The sequence below is a fragment of the Helicoverpa armigera genome, chromosome 1 (assembly GCF_030705265.1).
Source record: "Helicoverpa armigera isolate CAAS_96S chromosome 1, ASM3070526v1, whole genome shotgun sequence".
Lineage (NCBI taxonomy): Eukaryota > Metazoa > Arthropoda > Insecta > Lepidoptera > Noctuidae > Helicoverpa > Helicoverpa armigera.
The window spans coordinates 7,415,622-7,432,418 of NC_087120.1; the positions used below are offsets into that span (position 1 = coordinate 7,415,622).

Sequence of the window (16,797 nt, forward strand, 5' to 3'; positions counted from 1 at the left end):
GATCTACTTCCATGTTAAGTATCGGTCAGTTATCCAAGGATAAGAATCAGTAAAATAAAACGATAAGGTAATTTAAAACTTTTATTTATTAAAAAAAAATATACACTTATAGATATCTCAAAATATTTTATTCTCAGAGTGTCCATCTCTACATAGATCGGAATTTGCAAATTCAACAATGGGATGCCTACATTACATTATTTATCATTTCATTCATTATTTCATTTATCATTATTTCTCAAAATAAATAATTACATCTACCTACTTATAGGTAATTTATTGAACCGTAATTTTAATTTCATCATAATTAAATTGAAGTCGATAAAACATGATTCATGTCTGTTATAGTCAGTTACCCAAAAAGGTTTAAAATGTTGTCCCTACAGGATTTCCGCATACAAATAGTAAATCATGCTAAAATACGTATTTTATTTATTATAAGTTTATGAATGATCACAATAATAGGATGGACGAATTGAGCGTAATGTACATACTTAGTGCAATAGTGCTTAGCAAAATAATTCCTCATTTAGAACTTAGACAAAGCTCTATTCACTTACCCTGGCTTAACATCTAATAATAATTAGCACTGACTATTTTTTAAAACAAATAATCATTTGATCGATACAAATAATTTATTTACCTAAATGGAAAGACTAAAGCGCTGTTTGTGTGCGGAATCCTAAGGAACAAACGGAGTGTTCTATAATGTAGAGAATAACATTATTCAACACGCATGCTGAGACGGTAAGGGAAATAGTTCTTGGCAAGAAAATTATAATGTAAAATAAAACTGCGACAGCATGCCAGAATGAGGATAGGGCGGACACCGCGCGTCGCCCGCGGCCATATAAAAAGGTATTTATTGCCATAGATTTATTATTGAGATCTGTTCGAGCTCGCTAACATTACTAACCGACCCGGCCGTCGCACCGCGCCGCCCACCCGCAACACATACAAATTCAGATCTACGTGACGTAACAGTAACTACCCTAACAACGTTTACACGCATGATTTAATATAATTACTTATGCCAAGGCGTTATGCTTAACATTAGCTTGCACAAAAATAAAATCACGTTAGTAAAACGAAACCTGAAAGTATAGAATATAATTACTGAAACCATGCGTGTATAGTTGTCACTTCAGACATCGCAGGCGACGCGGCGACGGGTCCCGCCGCGCCGCCCCGTGCTACTCCGACTGCTCAATTCTGACTTCAATAAAACAGTCGTTGGAAAGCTCTCACAATTTGTTGCTGTTAGTTTGGAATGTTTGTGGCGTTTGTTCAGGCGGCTGATCGTAGCGGTACATCGATAAGGCCCTATACAAAACTATTATACTCGGACACAACGTTTAAAAAGGACAAGTGACATAATAATTCATTATTGAATGCAATAATTAAAATCCATTTTAATAAGAACAAATAAAATTCAAATTCATTTCTATTGTACAAAATACTCATTATCAATTATCCAATTAGTTATTGAGAAGCGTTCTAGAGTTCATTCAAGACCGCTTCCGAAATGAGATCGCGTTACAACCCAGAGTTAGGAATTGTCCTTAAAAAGCGGCGTTACTCTGCCGGCTCTATCGCGTTGTACTACCATAGACGAGAGAGCTGGACAAGGATAAGGAAAAGGTCGCAAAGCGCCTTGGTCACTAAGAAATCGTTATTTTTGGTAATTCCGTTGATGTACACCCCAATAGGAGTGATACGATGGTATCATCATTAGTCCAATAACTGTCATCAAATATAACAAAAATATTTAATTCGCGGATGACAGAATTGAACGCGAATCGACACAGCAGCTTCACATTACAATAATTATAATAACATTTATGGCTCCTTTATGCATTTGTTGTTGACATGCGACTGACTAAAGACGTATTTTTGATCAATTGTTAGGAGTGATAGATGAGAGTCACATAGAAGGCAGGTTTGGAACTTATAGGTGGTAATATTGCAATGTGCAGCCGCTGTCGTAGTCAGTCGGGTAGGGCTAGGGGCCGCCGGCGGCCGCTTGCATGACTTCCTCGAACGCTTGCTCGAGGCAATGCTTCAGCTCGGCGTACGACACCACCAGCACGCTTTGTTCGTCGCGCGACATCAGCTCCACCTGGTAGAAAGAAAAGTATTATATATATGAACTATCTACTAACTTCAAATACCTTCACCCTTCTGAAGTTGACTGCGCAATATAGTGGATCAGTCTTCAAAAGGGCAATGTTATTTTACGTGAGCTTACTAGAGTATTCCGTAAAAGAAAAACAAATGTTATGCTGTATTGCTTATGTAGGATACGTGTTTTTTTAAATTAATATTTATTGGGAAGACAGATAACATGGCATAAATAGTACTAATACATGAATGAAGAACTGTATTGCGATGGAATTATGTTGAAACAAATGAGAAATCTTGCCAATCGTCTTTTGGTAAATAAATAGTCATTGCATGTTTTATGTCAATTCTGAATTTCAACAAAACAATTCAAATAGTTAAGACATTTACCGTGGAAACGCTTTATCGCATCAAACTAACATGATTCCATCGGTATTACATCCAAGAAGTGGCTGAAACGGCATTGATTTTAAGGGGTTCCGTACCCAAATGGAAAAACGGGACTTCGCTGTCTGTCTAGTCACCAGGCCTTATCTTATGACCCGCGAAAGTACGATAGTAAAAAAATGCTACAACAAAAACTGAATACAATAAATATTTTAAATCGGAAGTCAGGCTCGCCTTTACCTGTTTTTCCAAAACTTCACAAGTCAAGTTACTATTCTTAACCGAAAGAAGTATCAAAGGAATTTCCAAAATGTGTTTACAAAACTTACCCTCTCGGGAGTGCCACCGTCGAGTTGGTTAAGACAATGTGCCAAATGCGCTTGATCGAGCCACGGCCTGCCATCAGCCGTCACCGAGTGGAACAAATAGTCGCGGAATAGCTTCAGCATGTATCTGTCCCCGGTCTCCGACCAAGATGCGTCTAGATTCAACCTGTGGGCAATACCGTGGGAGTCAATGTACTCGACTGCATGAACGAAGATTATCAGATTCATTTCTAAATCATCATCCTCCTGCCCTTATAACAATTTGCCCACCATCTTGGAGTCCCAGATCATTTGAATTCTTATTTACTTTTAAAACTATAGAATGAGAATTTAGGAATCTGCTTTATAAACCGCAATAAAAATCACGCAGCGGAAAACTTGTTGACGGTGCCCAACCGACCCACGAGTGTTTAGCACAACCACCAGTCTGTCTCCGGTTGTGCTTGAATGTTCAAAAATATTTTAGAAAAAATACATTTTGTATTTGTACGGAACCTTAAACAGTACACGAACATATCTAGGACTTTAAAGTGCGTGTGCATTTTAGAAATCACAATAGGACAAGTGGCGATCGTTAACTCGTCGCGTTAGATCACTGTAACCACTTCCTGCGTCTTCTTGCACACATGATAAGATGCACATACATAATGTATATCCATACAAACGTACTTCATTCTGAAGTACTAAGGACTACAGTAATTTAGTAATTCTATTTTTGCTAGCTGCCTGCATGCATTTAGATAACCAATCAGTTAATGATAAGTAACTGGAATTTTACCAATTCCAAGTTCCATAGCTAAAATGTTGGGTTCGGGGGCACACAATTAAAGGGTCTGAGAGGTCATATATGCAGTCGTTTCTGTAAGACTGAGAGACGGGTGCAACATTTGGATCATGATGCACCATCTTCTTGAGTGAAATTGTGAAACAACCATCACTTACTCGGGTCTCTCGTTGACAATTCCTAATTTAATGAGTATGCGTAGCAGTCTTCCGTTGTCAATCTCTCGAGCCAGTTGATCTTCGAAAACATCCGCACGTCGCTCCAAGGCCTCCACCTATACATACAACAGAATCAATATATTCAAATTAAAAAAGGTTTCATCCTCTTCGCTTCTTCTCTATAGCAACCAAATGTTTTGTGGGAAAGAAGAACAACTAAGAACAATACAGTTTTTTTTTTTCAAGGATGATTGTTTTTGACACAAATGGAATAAAACAATAGATACATTAATGGATCTTCCAACTAAAGTGACGTACGATGTCTATGAGGAAAATAACCTGCACGACTACTGAAAATTCATAAACAAGTACTTGCTTTATAAACGCAATTGCTGTTGTGCATTGTTTCTTTACACAATTAAAAAAGGTTGTATCTTTATGGTCATGAATAGCGACGATTTTTTCTACAAAAGGGATAAACAAATATGGAAATAACAAATTAAATTACCTGTGTGTAAAACCTGGCACCTATCATCGGCATGAGATCAGTGACGGAGCGGCGCGCGGTCGACGACGATAATAAATACCTAAATGGAATACCACATAATACAGAAACAACAGTCGATATTCTTCAACTGGATAGTAAACTCACAAAAATGCTTTCACAATCAAACTTGTCACATAATGAAGTTGAAACATCGAAAGCTCAAGCAGTTACCTATCAGTTTCCAAGAATAAAGAACATTACACCGACGATTAGCGAACATATAAATATTGATCTACATCCATTCAGTATTAGACATTTATCTGAAAGGTTACTCCAAGGACATACGTATTAAGGAGTGTTCTGTGGCAACCGCTCGGTCCCAACTATTGAGCGCATTCACGTGCACTGTTTGAATAATAAAATCGATATGTTATAAGAGTACTCTTCGTCGTTCTTTCGTTCTATTCGATTTAGTAACAACTATATGTAATGGTGATAATTGGTAGCAGCAGTAGATATAGCATTGTTTCGTAGAAATTGTCAGGATAGTCCCTCATTATAAAAAAGGTAATATTGAATGGTCTATAAAAGCTAAACCTACTTTAACAAACATGGGCGCATTGCAATTTACAACGCACGGCATTCTTGATAGTGCTTCGCTTTAAATGATATTAGTGATTTGTTGTGTGATGGTTAACATGTGAATATATTACCTGCAGCATGGAGAAGTAAATAATTATATGTAATTTAATGAAAACTGTGGATTACTTCGAAATTATCTTAACTTTAAATTACCATACCACAACGTTTCCCATTGTAAACTGGTTAAAAACAATTAAAAGCAATTGTTTTGCTGTTGATATCTTTTATCTACTTTCAGGAGGGTGACCAACTGTCCCAAGGTTTTCTCGACCATAAGTCTCTGGTCGACAATATTGTCAAAAGGTTGCGTTCTTTATACTCAGAGGTAGCAAACGGTATTAGATGAAAGTTGTAATAGGAGACTTTAATGCAAAATTGGGTGAACGAGATAATGAAGAACAGAGTCGGGATTTGGAGTTGTGATTCGGAACCTCCGAGACCAAATTTTGGCCGACTTCATGGAAAAGGAAGAGCTCTTGATGATGAACTCCTTTCTTAATAGGGTAGTTAAAGATCGAACAGTGGTGAACCTTGGGGAAAGTCTGTGTCCAGCAGTGGACGTCTTTCGACTAAAATGACGAACTTTAATAGTGTAGCCCAAAAAGGATTTACATGGTCACGACGCCTCAGGACGCAGATGAAACAGCAATTTAGTGTTTAATATGATAATTTCGAAATAATCTACCAAAAGTTCGGTCATAATTGCGTCAGCTTGTGAACAATGTAAGTAAGGTGTTTGTCATACAGTATAAGGTTCTTTAGGTCGGCGGAGTAGGTCCGTGCCACGAGCTCCATGGATGCGGCGAGATTGTCGCAATGGATGGTGCGGCAAGCGAGAGCCAGGGCCAGCCGGCCTAGCGCCGTCAGGTCGTCTTGTTGAGCCTGCGCAAATTCTTCGTGTTGGTTTCATGGTTAAATAATACGTTCGTATATTATGTGTCAGTAAAATATTTTTTTACGAATAGCTTAGGTAACTGTTGATAAATATCTTAAAAGTAGTAAAATGTCTGCACACCGGCGATTTGAAATCAAGTACAAAATAAGGCGAGTAACCTTTGCACTAAAGTAAGGTTTGCACTCCAAGTATCACAGTCATCTTGATAAAGGCACCCACAAAGCATCGACTTGATAGTAAGACCTTTTCGTAGTCTCAGGCATCTGTGTGTTTCTAAATTTTTTGGATAACTCATCTAACAGCAGCAATGTTTTGCAACAGCATTTGAACCAGCTGTGAAATGGTCAGTGTGATAGAGCCCTATGGAAAAATAAGTTCATAGTTTTCAATTTATGTTTCAATTTCTGTTCGGATGACGTGGGATAAAATCATTGTAAAATGTATATAATTTAATATATTTTTACCTGTGCGACGTCGGTACTGTTGGCATGCAGAGCATCGGTGGCGCCGCACCAAGAAATGCGCACGCGACACCCGTTCATCACCACCTTCGTAGGGTCCAGGCTACACGGAAAATTATCCTTTTAGGCGCCTCTTGAATGCAAGAAATATTCGAAATAAACGTGTTTCGGATCAATGTAAGTTTATCTAAACATAGGAAAAAAATATGATTATAATCTGAGAATGATGTTGAACCATGGTATCGCTCCGCAGATATTACGCGAAAAAACTCAACGAAGCATCACACTGTATACTTATTCTGACGTCCTTTTATTTTAGCTGAATAATATTTGTCTAACTTCAAGTAGTTTATACCTGCAAGCCAGGCCAGCGGTGTGGACAGCTCTCAGCGCCGCCGTCAGCTGCACGAGCAAGCTCCACAGCACGGCTTCAGGCAACAGGGCACCGCTCGCCACCGCACGGAGCATCGCATTTTTCTGCATTGACACAAATGTTTAGAGATCGAATGTATGTTGCTGTTAAATCTCTCAAGTATTGAAGTCCAGTCTAACCAAGGGTTGCCTGGTTAACTGGGTTGAGGAGGTCAGTTAGGCAGTTGCTCCTTGTAAAACACTGGTACTCAGCTGAATCCGGTTAGACTGGAAGCCGACCCCAACGTAGTCGGAAAAGGCTCGGAAGATGATGATGTTTACAAGTATTGAAAATCGCAGTGTTTTGTTTACCACCACGTTTTGTTTTTGTATCTCCTTTTCTTCAGTGAGTCATTCAAATGCATATTTTCCTCAACTCTGATTGCAAAAGGTCCATTGATATATTAGTTAAACAGCGACGCACCTCATTTGGTTGAATACGTATTCCAAGTTTTGCATTATTTTGATTTGCAATAGGCTGGCTTATTACATTGTTTTTAAATAAATCTTAATATTTTCAGGGCATTTTATGTGCATATTTTACCGTCCCGCAAACCTTATGCCGAACAGATCTGCCTTGAAAATACAGCGAAGACCGTATCAAGACCCACGAAGTGTGATGCGAAGTTCTATATTGAAATAAGAAGTCACTTTGAAACAGTAGACTGTTTCACTGTTGGTATCTAGGAAGTAATCAACAAACCTGATGAGTATATGGACGGGGAGCATCCGGGTCGGAGGAGAACGGGTCGTGGAAGGCGCCATTGGCGTCGTTGGCGGCATTTCCCGCGCCGCCGGACAAGTACTTGTTCATCAGAGTGGTGCACGCCGGGTGGTAGCTGTATACTAGCACCATTGCTGTTGTACAAACAAATCAATATTTTACATTAGCTTTCATTAAGGGTGCATGTAGCTGGAGCAAGTTAACATGCAGTGGTAAGTGACGAGTGACAAGAGCACGCGGGTGGGTATTTGGCTTTGGAATATGCGAGTCGCTGGACCCGCACTTTTAAAATGCGCAAGCAAATTGCACCCTCATGTAAAAGTACTGGTTTAGTTTTTCCTAGAACAAAACACAGGGTCACGAGACAGTTTCTGTAAATAACGGGCTCTAGATGCATATATGCCTTGGTTTTGTAAACTCATACACAAAATCAAGGCCTATGTAAATCGTTGAGCCAATAAATTCAGTGCATCGTGTTTTCCAGACTGTCCTGTCAATGCATGACATGATACATACATATTAACGACGATTTGAAATTGTAATGTTGCAAACTTTTGCATCTCTACTGCGTCACTTCTCTTATTGATCATTTTACTTGATGATATGTAAAACTTTAAAATATACGAGCGACACGAGCTATATTTAAATGTGCACTGTTTTTCAATATCTACAGTCCTGGTATCGTATTTCCTAATGAGTTACAGAAAAGAACGCCCCTTTTCCGTTTTATATATTTTTACATTTTAATTAGATGATCTTACAAAGGACCACTGAGTTCTCTGTCACCGGATGTCCTTTTGGTAATCAATGCATCATTTTGTTGCAAGGGGGATACAACAGTATATTGCCTACAACTGAGATATTAAATAATGAATGGGTGAGTGAAACAAGTAAATTCTAGTCAAGTAAACAAACGTACATTCGGTTTTCCCATTTCACTTTGAAACCCTAAGCACAACCAATTACATGATTCACGTAATTACGCCACTTTGCAATCAAGGAGTAGCAATGGCATAAAATTAACTTAACGACCACAGAACGATTACTTTGTAATGACCATTGTGAAGTTTGTTACCGATTAATCCTTACTAATATTACAAATGCGATACTAACTCTGTTGGTCTGTCGCGCTTTCTCGTCAAGCCTACCGCACCGATTGAAATGAAATTGGAAGAATCCAGTCCAAATGTCCACCACGAACGAGACCTATATAAATTAAAGTTCGCTAAATGTAGAATAACTGACGCTAAGAAAGCCAAAATAATATATCATGCCCGAAAAAATATAAGTAATATGACATAACTAAAATTATTTTCTTGGATCCCGAGATTTGAGCACTAAGGGCTATTTCTATCCGGGTACAGGAGTTGGTTCCATCGAGACAGAGGGGAAACAGCATGTTGAAGTTATTTTACTGAATCCAATATAGTGGAAAGATCCGCACGGAACCTTCGTGAATAGTCGAGAGGCAACGCTTAATGCAAGCCACACGTGTTTGCAACAAACAGTTTATGTTTCATGAGACCAGTATTATGGACATATTTTTGTTTATTTATGAAAGCCACAGATTATGTAGGCTTCACTTATTACTTTGTTGACCATGTTAACCGTATATCTTGTGGGCAAATATGATTTTGGAATAAGAAAGAATCACGAGTGACTGAAGTCTTTTTATAAAATAAAAAACTTCCTTAATCGAATAACAAAGAAAGGCGCGTTTAATGTTCTATTCCGTTCATATAAGGACATTATCACTAGAACTTGAACAATTTATTATGCAGTTTTCTAGTGGTCTTTAGTAGAAAAAGTTAAACTTTTTAGGAATTGGCTCAAATACATCTAACGACATTTGTCACACTCTCACACTTACGAACTAACAGGTCAAGTTAAGTAAATGCTTGTTATAAAAATATACTAATGTTGCAAGCTACTGTTAGGACCGCGTATAAAGCGTGCCGTGATGTTTTTTTCTGTACTAGTGAATCACGGGACGAATTGGGCAATACTAATCAAAACGGTCTCATACTCTAATTTTACTTTTAGTAAATTTTTACCCAGGATTGGCTGGCTTGGATGGCTCAACAGCTTATAGTATGCTCATGGCCTCATGGTCTTTATGAAACCAAAGAAGTGAATATTTGTAGGTCATATAGTTATTCCTATGTAGCATCTAAGCGAGATGCTCATAAGCATACTACGCAGGATTAGCACCTACATTTTACCCGTGTAATAACGGTTGATGCGGAATCAGCACCACAATATCAGTACCCAAGTTTATCACAAGAAGTCACAGCATACTCACAGTGATCGCCAAAAGCCTTGGTGGTGAACCATTCATGCAGCCTAACGACATTGGGATGATCGATCTGCTTCCACATCTCCAGGCGTTTAGTGACAGACGTGGAGTACGAGTGGAGACGGCGCAGGGCGTAATGTTCGCCGCTCTGACGGTGCGTCGCGCGGTACGACGTCGCGATCGAATGCGGCGCCGCGCTCTCTAGCGGAGTGAGCTCCGAGTACATCTCCACGTTCTCCGGTAGATCTGGGTGGACAAAAAAAAAATAATGTATGTATTTTTATATTGAGCAATTTGTCTATCATCTGAACTACGATGAGTTTATTTGGTTACCATGTGCAGCACAACGGCTGTATTACCAGGGTAAGAAGTATACTCATGTTTCTGGTTCAGAGTGTTATATTATTTCAGCATGATTTAAATTAGGATAGTCATTAGGTTTCATTTTTAGCCGATTCCAACTTGGAGAAACGCTAGATAGATGATATTTGGGTTAATTATTGTCCAGATTGTTCAGAACGCGTGACACTCAAGTAAATAGAAGATTGAATGCAACTGTCCAACGTTTAGCTTGCAAAAAGGCCATATCTCTCTATACTGTAGATGTTTCAATTATCTTCTATAGAGTCTATAGAAGATAATTGAAACATGTCCATACCTGGATACTGGCGTAGATCGGTCTGCAGGAACACATCGTCGTTTCTCTCGTATATCTCCGAGCGGATCGTCTCAGGCATGTAGAACGACTGGGCGAGACCTTCACAGAAAAAGCATACAACATGCAATTATAGTCTAAGTATGTATAGGAATAAATTTCCGACTTTCATGGTATCATGTTAAAGATAGGTGGATAAAATTGGCAATAGCTGGTAGTATTAGGACGTAATATATAAGAGCTATGAGTCGCTGACGCAAAATGTTACAAAAACCAGCATTATGGTCAAATTTTCACATTTTTTTAATGGCATTATTTAGTGCAATTCATGGCATAGGCTCGTATACAATCTATGTTCTTCATTAATTAGCACAGCTCGGAAGTAAGAAAGACCTATTTCATGTCGCATAGGCAGACAGGAAGCTGTATGTGTAACTCCATGACATATACATAAATACTTATAATAATTACAATAGCACAGCGTTATTTACGGCCTCATTAAGAACACTCATTATTATGCAATTAAAACAAGTAGGATAAAGTTAGCTCGGCACAATAGCGATTGTGTGTCTAATCGCAATGCTAGGCAAACAAAGCAGGTGCAATTTGATAAGTCGATACAAAACTTCGTTCATATTCTAATTACTATTTCTACGCTAAGTAGTTTTGTGTTTTATAATTTTCTAACAAAAAAGTTTTCGATAGTGTAAAAATTATTTATTTTAATTTGGTTTGAGGATAAAATTAGAGCTTAATTCCACTTTTTTAACACAATTCATTCTTGCAAAACAAGACAATTATGGTTTATAAATGCGCAAGCGTTACCTAAAGCATTTAAAAAAAGACATAAAAATAATTTTCAATTACTACGCATATATTTACAGACATTGCAGTCATAAGTTTGGTAGTAAAAACTATGAAAGTAACGTGTAAACGTCGATATCGATCTCATAAAGTTCGCAATAAGCAATATAAAACCATGGCCTATCACAATTCAACGTGACGTAAACCTAGTCTGGCATAATATGATAATGTTAGTCGTTCGTTACATATGTGATTTTCAATCGCGTCCGCTAGAATAGCAAATCGCGACATTGATAAATCGGCGAAACTCGCATTAGCCATACATATGCGCATACATGCAGGTTTCTAGAAACAGCGGTCACGGCCGGAATACTGTCACTCTGCCTTGATCTCGTCTATGTCGAGACTTCAAGTCGCCTCTTATACTGTTTGGTAAGTCAACATAACCATGCGCTTAGCTTGTGTTTTACATTGACTAATTATGGATTTGGAATGCCTAAGAACAACTCTTTGCCGTTGTGTATCGAACCCGAAAGTTCACACCTTGCTACTACTAGCTTATACTCTTCTTTACCACATAAAAAATTGCAATACTAATATAAATGTCTGCTAACAAACCAATTCTACAGCATCATAAATGGTTACTAGCTGACAACATGCAACGTGCTCGTAAATTGATTCACAGCGAGTACTATAGCACAGCAGTCGTCAAGTGCAGTAGTTCCCACGGCCCAACTGCTGCATATCACGTGGCAGAGGAAGGGGCTATTCAGATATTGACACGCTAATGACCACGTGTCACCGACTCACAGGAGCACCGCGACAATTTGCATATCATACGCAGACACGATGGCTATTAAGAGCAATTTTCCAATGTCCGTCGGTGGTTAACAAGATACGCCCAGTCTGATTTCTTATATTAACTGCACACTGTTGCTATCAGTTCTAAACGAAACTCTTCTTATAAATAGTACTAGTATAGCAAGAGTTTTAATCTAACAATCCGTAATCAAGGTTACGCATTATGCATTTCTAATGTAATAAAGCCTCCTTTGTTAGCGTTACCCTAAAGACAATACCAGTAACTAATCATGAATGGATGTCATTATAATAAACATTCCTATATCTATAGTTCCTGAACACTCTTCTTATGTTTATTAAAAATCCAGGTTTATTTTACTCAATCGCACACGTAATAAATGCTACTAAGATGTATGTATAATTGTCGCATTAAAAAGCTAAATGCTGTCGCTAATGGAGACAGGCACGCACGCTGGATAGACCAATAAAATATTTATTACTGTTTTTTTCTAATTAATGCTATCGCACAGCAACGCCAGTACGTATTTACTGATATGATGAAGATAGATATGTAATGCCATAATATAGTTGTAAAGAAGAGGCATAGCTACAATATGTAATAAAGATTTCATGTCCAAAGTGCAGTCTACCAATAAACGTTGTGAATTGGATTGACGATCGATATAATTGATTCATTTCTGCATATCTGAGTGTTATTGACCCGTCGCGCAGCGCTACTTCTTGTCTAAATTGAGAAGCCATGCGTTAGATTCTTAACGACGCGACAATTGAACGATGATACGAATCTTTCCGACTGGTTATTTGGCAACTATCAAAATAGCTTGTTAGTACAAATTAGGTTTATTTTACTTTACTTAAAATGCATAAAATGTTATTAGCATTCAATATCACCTGCTTTGTAGACCAAACTACGAACACTGGTACTTCTAAAAATAAGATCCTGGCAGTAAAGTGATACGCATTTTGTTGCATGGTGCAAGGGGAATAAGTCGCTGGGAACCAGAGCATACGACTTCATCAGAAATCATTAGCACGTAATGTGTTTTTAATGATACACTACGAGAGTGTGCAGAGTTCATTCCAGAAGGTTTGATTATAGAACTGTTTAAAATAAGCGCTTACCTAATACGCAATACTAAGTCTTATACAAATATGGCTATAAATAAAATAAGGTTAGTAAGTACATGGTTCATTACCTGACTTGGAAGTCATGGGGCCGATGTGGGTGGGTGTTCCGGAGTATATCTGTGTGGCGTAAGGCGACGCCGCGCCGGCGCCCACGGGACCGCTCATGCATGACTCCGGAGGGCCTGAAGCAATAACCGAAATAGTACCTACTTTAAAATAACGGTTTAAAATATCAATTTATTTGGCACTAGGATTCTCTTCCTCTTTTGACCCGCGTCCCTGGGGAACATCTCTTTCTTTTTGCCCTGAATAAAAGTAAGCTCATCACCTTTACCAATGTATCACAGATCTTAGTGTTTTTAATTTCAAGCGGTTCAGCCGATACGGCACCAAAGGCGGATCCTACGGCACCGGGGGAATTACATAGAAGTGGTCAGGTCACAAGTTTGGAAAAATGGCAATCATTTGAAGCGCGAGCGAAGCGAGCAGTAATTTTCTTTCAATTTGACAAATAAACTCAGAAATAAAAGCCCTGCAGCAGGGGGGGAGGGTAAGATCATGCCCTTTATATATTGAGTCGTAATAAGTGCAAATTTCAAAATTATGTCGAGATACTTCAACGATAATGTAATCAGCTATCTGATTGTAAGTGTGGCAACGCCTTTTTATCAACTTCAGCCCTGCAATCATTTTACGTGTTTCTCACAAGAAATCATTTGTGATCTTGATAAGATAAACAGACAAGCATCTATTGGATAGTGCATTTGTCTGCAGTATTATATTTTGATTGCCTTCAATTATAATCAAAATATATTTTCACAAGTTATAATGAAAGATGATTCACGCCTTATCTTTTTTACTATCAATATTACAATACCTGGTGATCTAAGATAACGCAGTAGAATTAAGAATTATCACAACTTCTTACTGCATTTCTCATAGAAGCTTTCGAAAGCAGAAAGTCACACTTTTTAGCTTTTTTTTATGTAGATATGTCAAGAAAATGTATACATTTATTTAGTATTTGTATGCGAAAACACTAAGCCTATTAGTATAAAAATCTTAAATAATTACAAATAAATAAAATGCTCATATTTTGCTTAGAGTTAATCGTTTTTATATAAAAACTGTAGTTTCTCTAACTTGCTGTTTATTATCACAACCATAGCAAAAACATTCGTTGGTTAATTGAAAGATAAGGAGTATTTGTGTAATAAAACTGCTCATAACTGACCACAGGTAATGAAAAGTATAGTAAACACTCTTTAGTCTATAAATCTTAGTATTTTTAAAGTTATTTTATTGTAAGTTTCACCAGCTTCCTTAAGGGAACCCATAACTGGATAAAAAGTCTTAACTACTGACCAGATTCATCAAAATCGTTTAGACTGTTGCTTATGAAAAAGTAACAAACATACACACTTACAGACTAGCGTCCTCAAAATATATACATTAAATGTGATTATACTTACCAATAGAGGCAGAGGAATTCAGAGCTCCGGTTGTGTTCAGGCTGTCAGAGTTCGTGGAGTAAAAATATGTTGTCCCACCAACATTCTCCTGCAACAAAAGAAAACAATACTGTGTTAGTTTACATCCTGCATTCAATTTCTTAATCTGCTCAAAGTCTATTTACTAATTGCAACATAGACAACAAATGAAAACCTTTGTTTGTAAAAATATTGAGGGAGAATGGATATTGAACAGTAACAATGTATATTATCCAACACAGATAAACTATACTTAAATACATGTATAGCCCATTGAAAATATTTATATTGACTTCAGATCCAGTTTTAAAAGTTGGTCATGGATAACCAGTTGAAGAGAGAGTCAAATAATGAATAAAATCAAAACAAACAGAGAAAGAAAGTTTACCTGATGCACTTGGGCTGTGTTGGGAACTTGTGCCATTGTGGAAGGAGATGAACTCTCCGGGGACTCCGGCTGCAGGATGCTCGGTTGAGCAAAGTAGTTCATTGGAACAAACTCTGTTATCACCACCTGGGAGAACAACACTCATGAGAAAATGATTTCTTTAGCTGGTGAAAGCTATTCATCTTGAAGTACCATAACATTAAGTTACCTTTCTGATGGCAGTAGGTGATGACTCCAGGCTGAGTTTCCCAAGTGCCTGGTTCAAGGATCTCGTAGGAGTCGAAGTGGAACGGTTCTGAAACATCAAGGTTTGAGTTACCTCTGACAACAAAGGCAGGTAGCCACAAACAGGTAAGTTATAAAACTGGTCTCACCATGTAAGTCGCCAGCTTGGACTCCTGCGGCAGACCATTCGGAGGAGATGGCGAATATTGTAGAAAGATCGAGGGATCCATCGTTTCCAGTTCTCGGTGCAGCCAACTCATGATGAATAACGTAAAAGACTCGTAGAACTAAGGTGAACTGAGTAAATAAGGTGAGGGAAACCGTGAGTCGGGTTGACTTCTTGGGACAGCTATGCGATCTGTACTCCGCTCGCCTGACTGATCATCAACATCCCATCTTCCTCATTTGTTCGCCTTAACTTACTGATCTCAAACATCACAACGGCTGACCGTGATCTCGGACATTCTCACTTTCTTTTCTATATAGGTAGCTTGTAGATACTTGATTGATACACTATTTAACACCTGTGACAGACAATCAAGCCATACACAAATAAGTGATTATGATTACTAAGCTCATTGTCACAAGAATTGTGTGTAAAACATTCGCTCATCAATCGATTAATTCATACGAGATTCAAGACTCTTTAATAAGTTTATAACATTTAAAAATTCTAAATAAAAAAACAGAGCCTAGGGACACGAAGACAAATTATACACATTAATATTGCTTGCTAGCTACACCTAAAAACGTATACAAGTACGTAAACGTCCGACCGACCGAGAACAACGTAGGATATCAGTCATAGACAATGAATGCTATCCTACCGATTCAAATTGCCGTTCAACATTCACAGTTACAGAGGCTGCGTGTTGGCCATACATTTAGTAGGATATTAATTGTCTACGTCTGATCGCCCTACTTTTGTAATGGATTGAATAGGACTTCATAAAGCATTAGAGAAATCTATGCAATATGGATGGGTGGTTGTCGGTTTTGTGATCTACTATTTAATATTTTGTTCTAAATTCACTATAAATTATATTTATCACAAATAACATCAGAATCATCGAAGTGCAGAACTTTTCATTAAGCTTTAATTATATATTCGGAAGTATAGCAAATATTCAGCGAGCCCCCAAACTAAATAGCGCTCCACATATTTTGGGTATATATGAACGGCCGGATAATAAGATGAATGTCGTTTAATATAACCATTATATTTCCATTAAACAAAATATATTACTGACGTATTCGGCCGAATATAATAAAAGCAACCGAATAGCCCGAATACCAAATAGTATCCGAATATTCGTTGCAAATCTACTTCTTATTAATCACTAATATTAAATTACTAAAAATCATAAAATAATACAATAGCACTTGCGGAACACTTTGTTATATGTTTGTTGTTAGTTATATGTATGTTGTATGTTTGTTAGTTCGTGGGGCAATTTTGTATGGATTGTGATCCGTCTTCTTTATGGTAAAATCTAAAATGTAATCACCGAACAAGTGTATTCGAATTCGTCTGTAATTTATGTGCTTCTTCCATTCTAGTTACGGATGATGCGACTCACTGCGCAAGCGTAG

At 37.8% G+C, this 16,797-nt stretch overlaps 1 protein-coding gene across 1 annotated transcript; it reads right to left on the reverse strand.

Annotated features, from left to right (window-relative positions):
* Nucleotides 1-68: 68 nt before the first annotated feature.
* LOC110374497 (PAN2-PAN3 deadenylation complex subunit PAN3) lies at nucleotides 69-15,998 on the reverse strand. Its single transcript, XM_021332219.3, has 15 exons — nucleotides 15,354-15,998; nucleotides 15,188-15,274; nucleotides 14,980-15,105; nucleotides 14,574-14,661; nucleotides 13,170-13,283; nucleotides 10,351-10,449; nucleotides 9,699-9,938; nucleotides 7,376-7,530; nucleotides 6,617-6,738; nucleotides 6,265-6,364; nucleotides 5,651-5,787; nucleotides 4,285-4,363; nucleotides 3,777-3,892; nucleotides 2,838-3,000; nucleotides 69-2,119 (listed from the first exon to the last, which is right to left on the reverse strand). Exons 1-15 carry the CDS (start codon nucleotides 15,462-15,464, stop codon nucleotides 2,003-2,005), a joined length of 1,854 nt encoding a protein of 617 aa, XP_021187894.1. The 5' UTR covers nucleotides 15,465-15,998; the 3' UTR covers nucleotides 69-2,002.
* Between the last annotated feature and the right edge of the window lie 799 nt (nucleotides 15,999-16,797).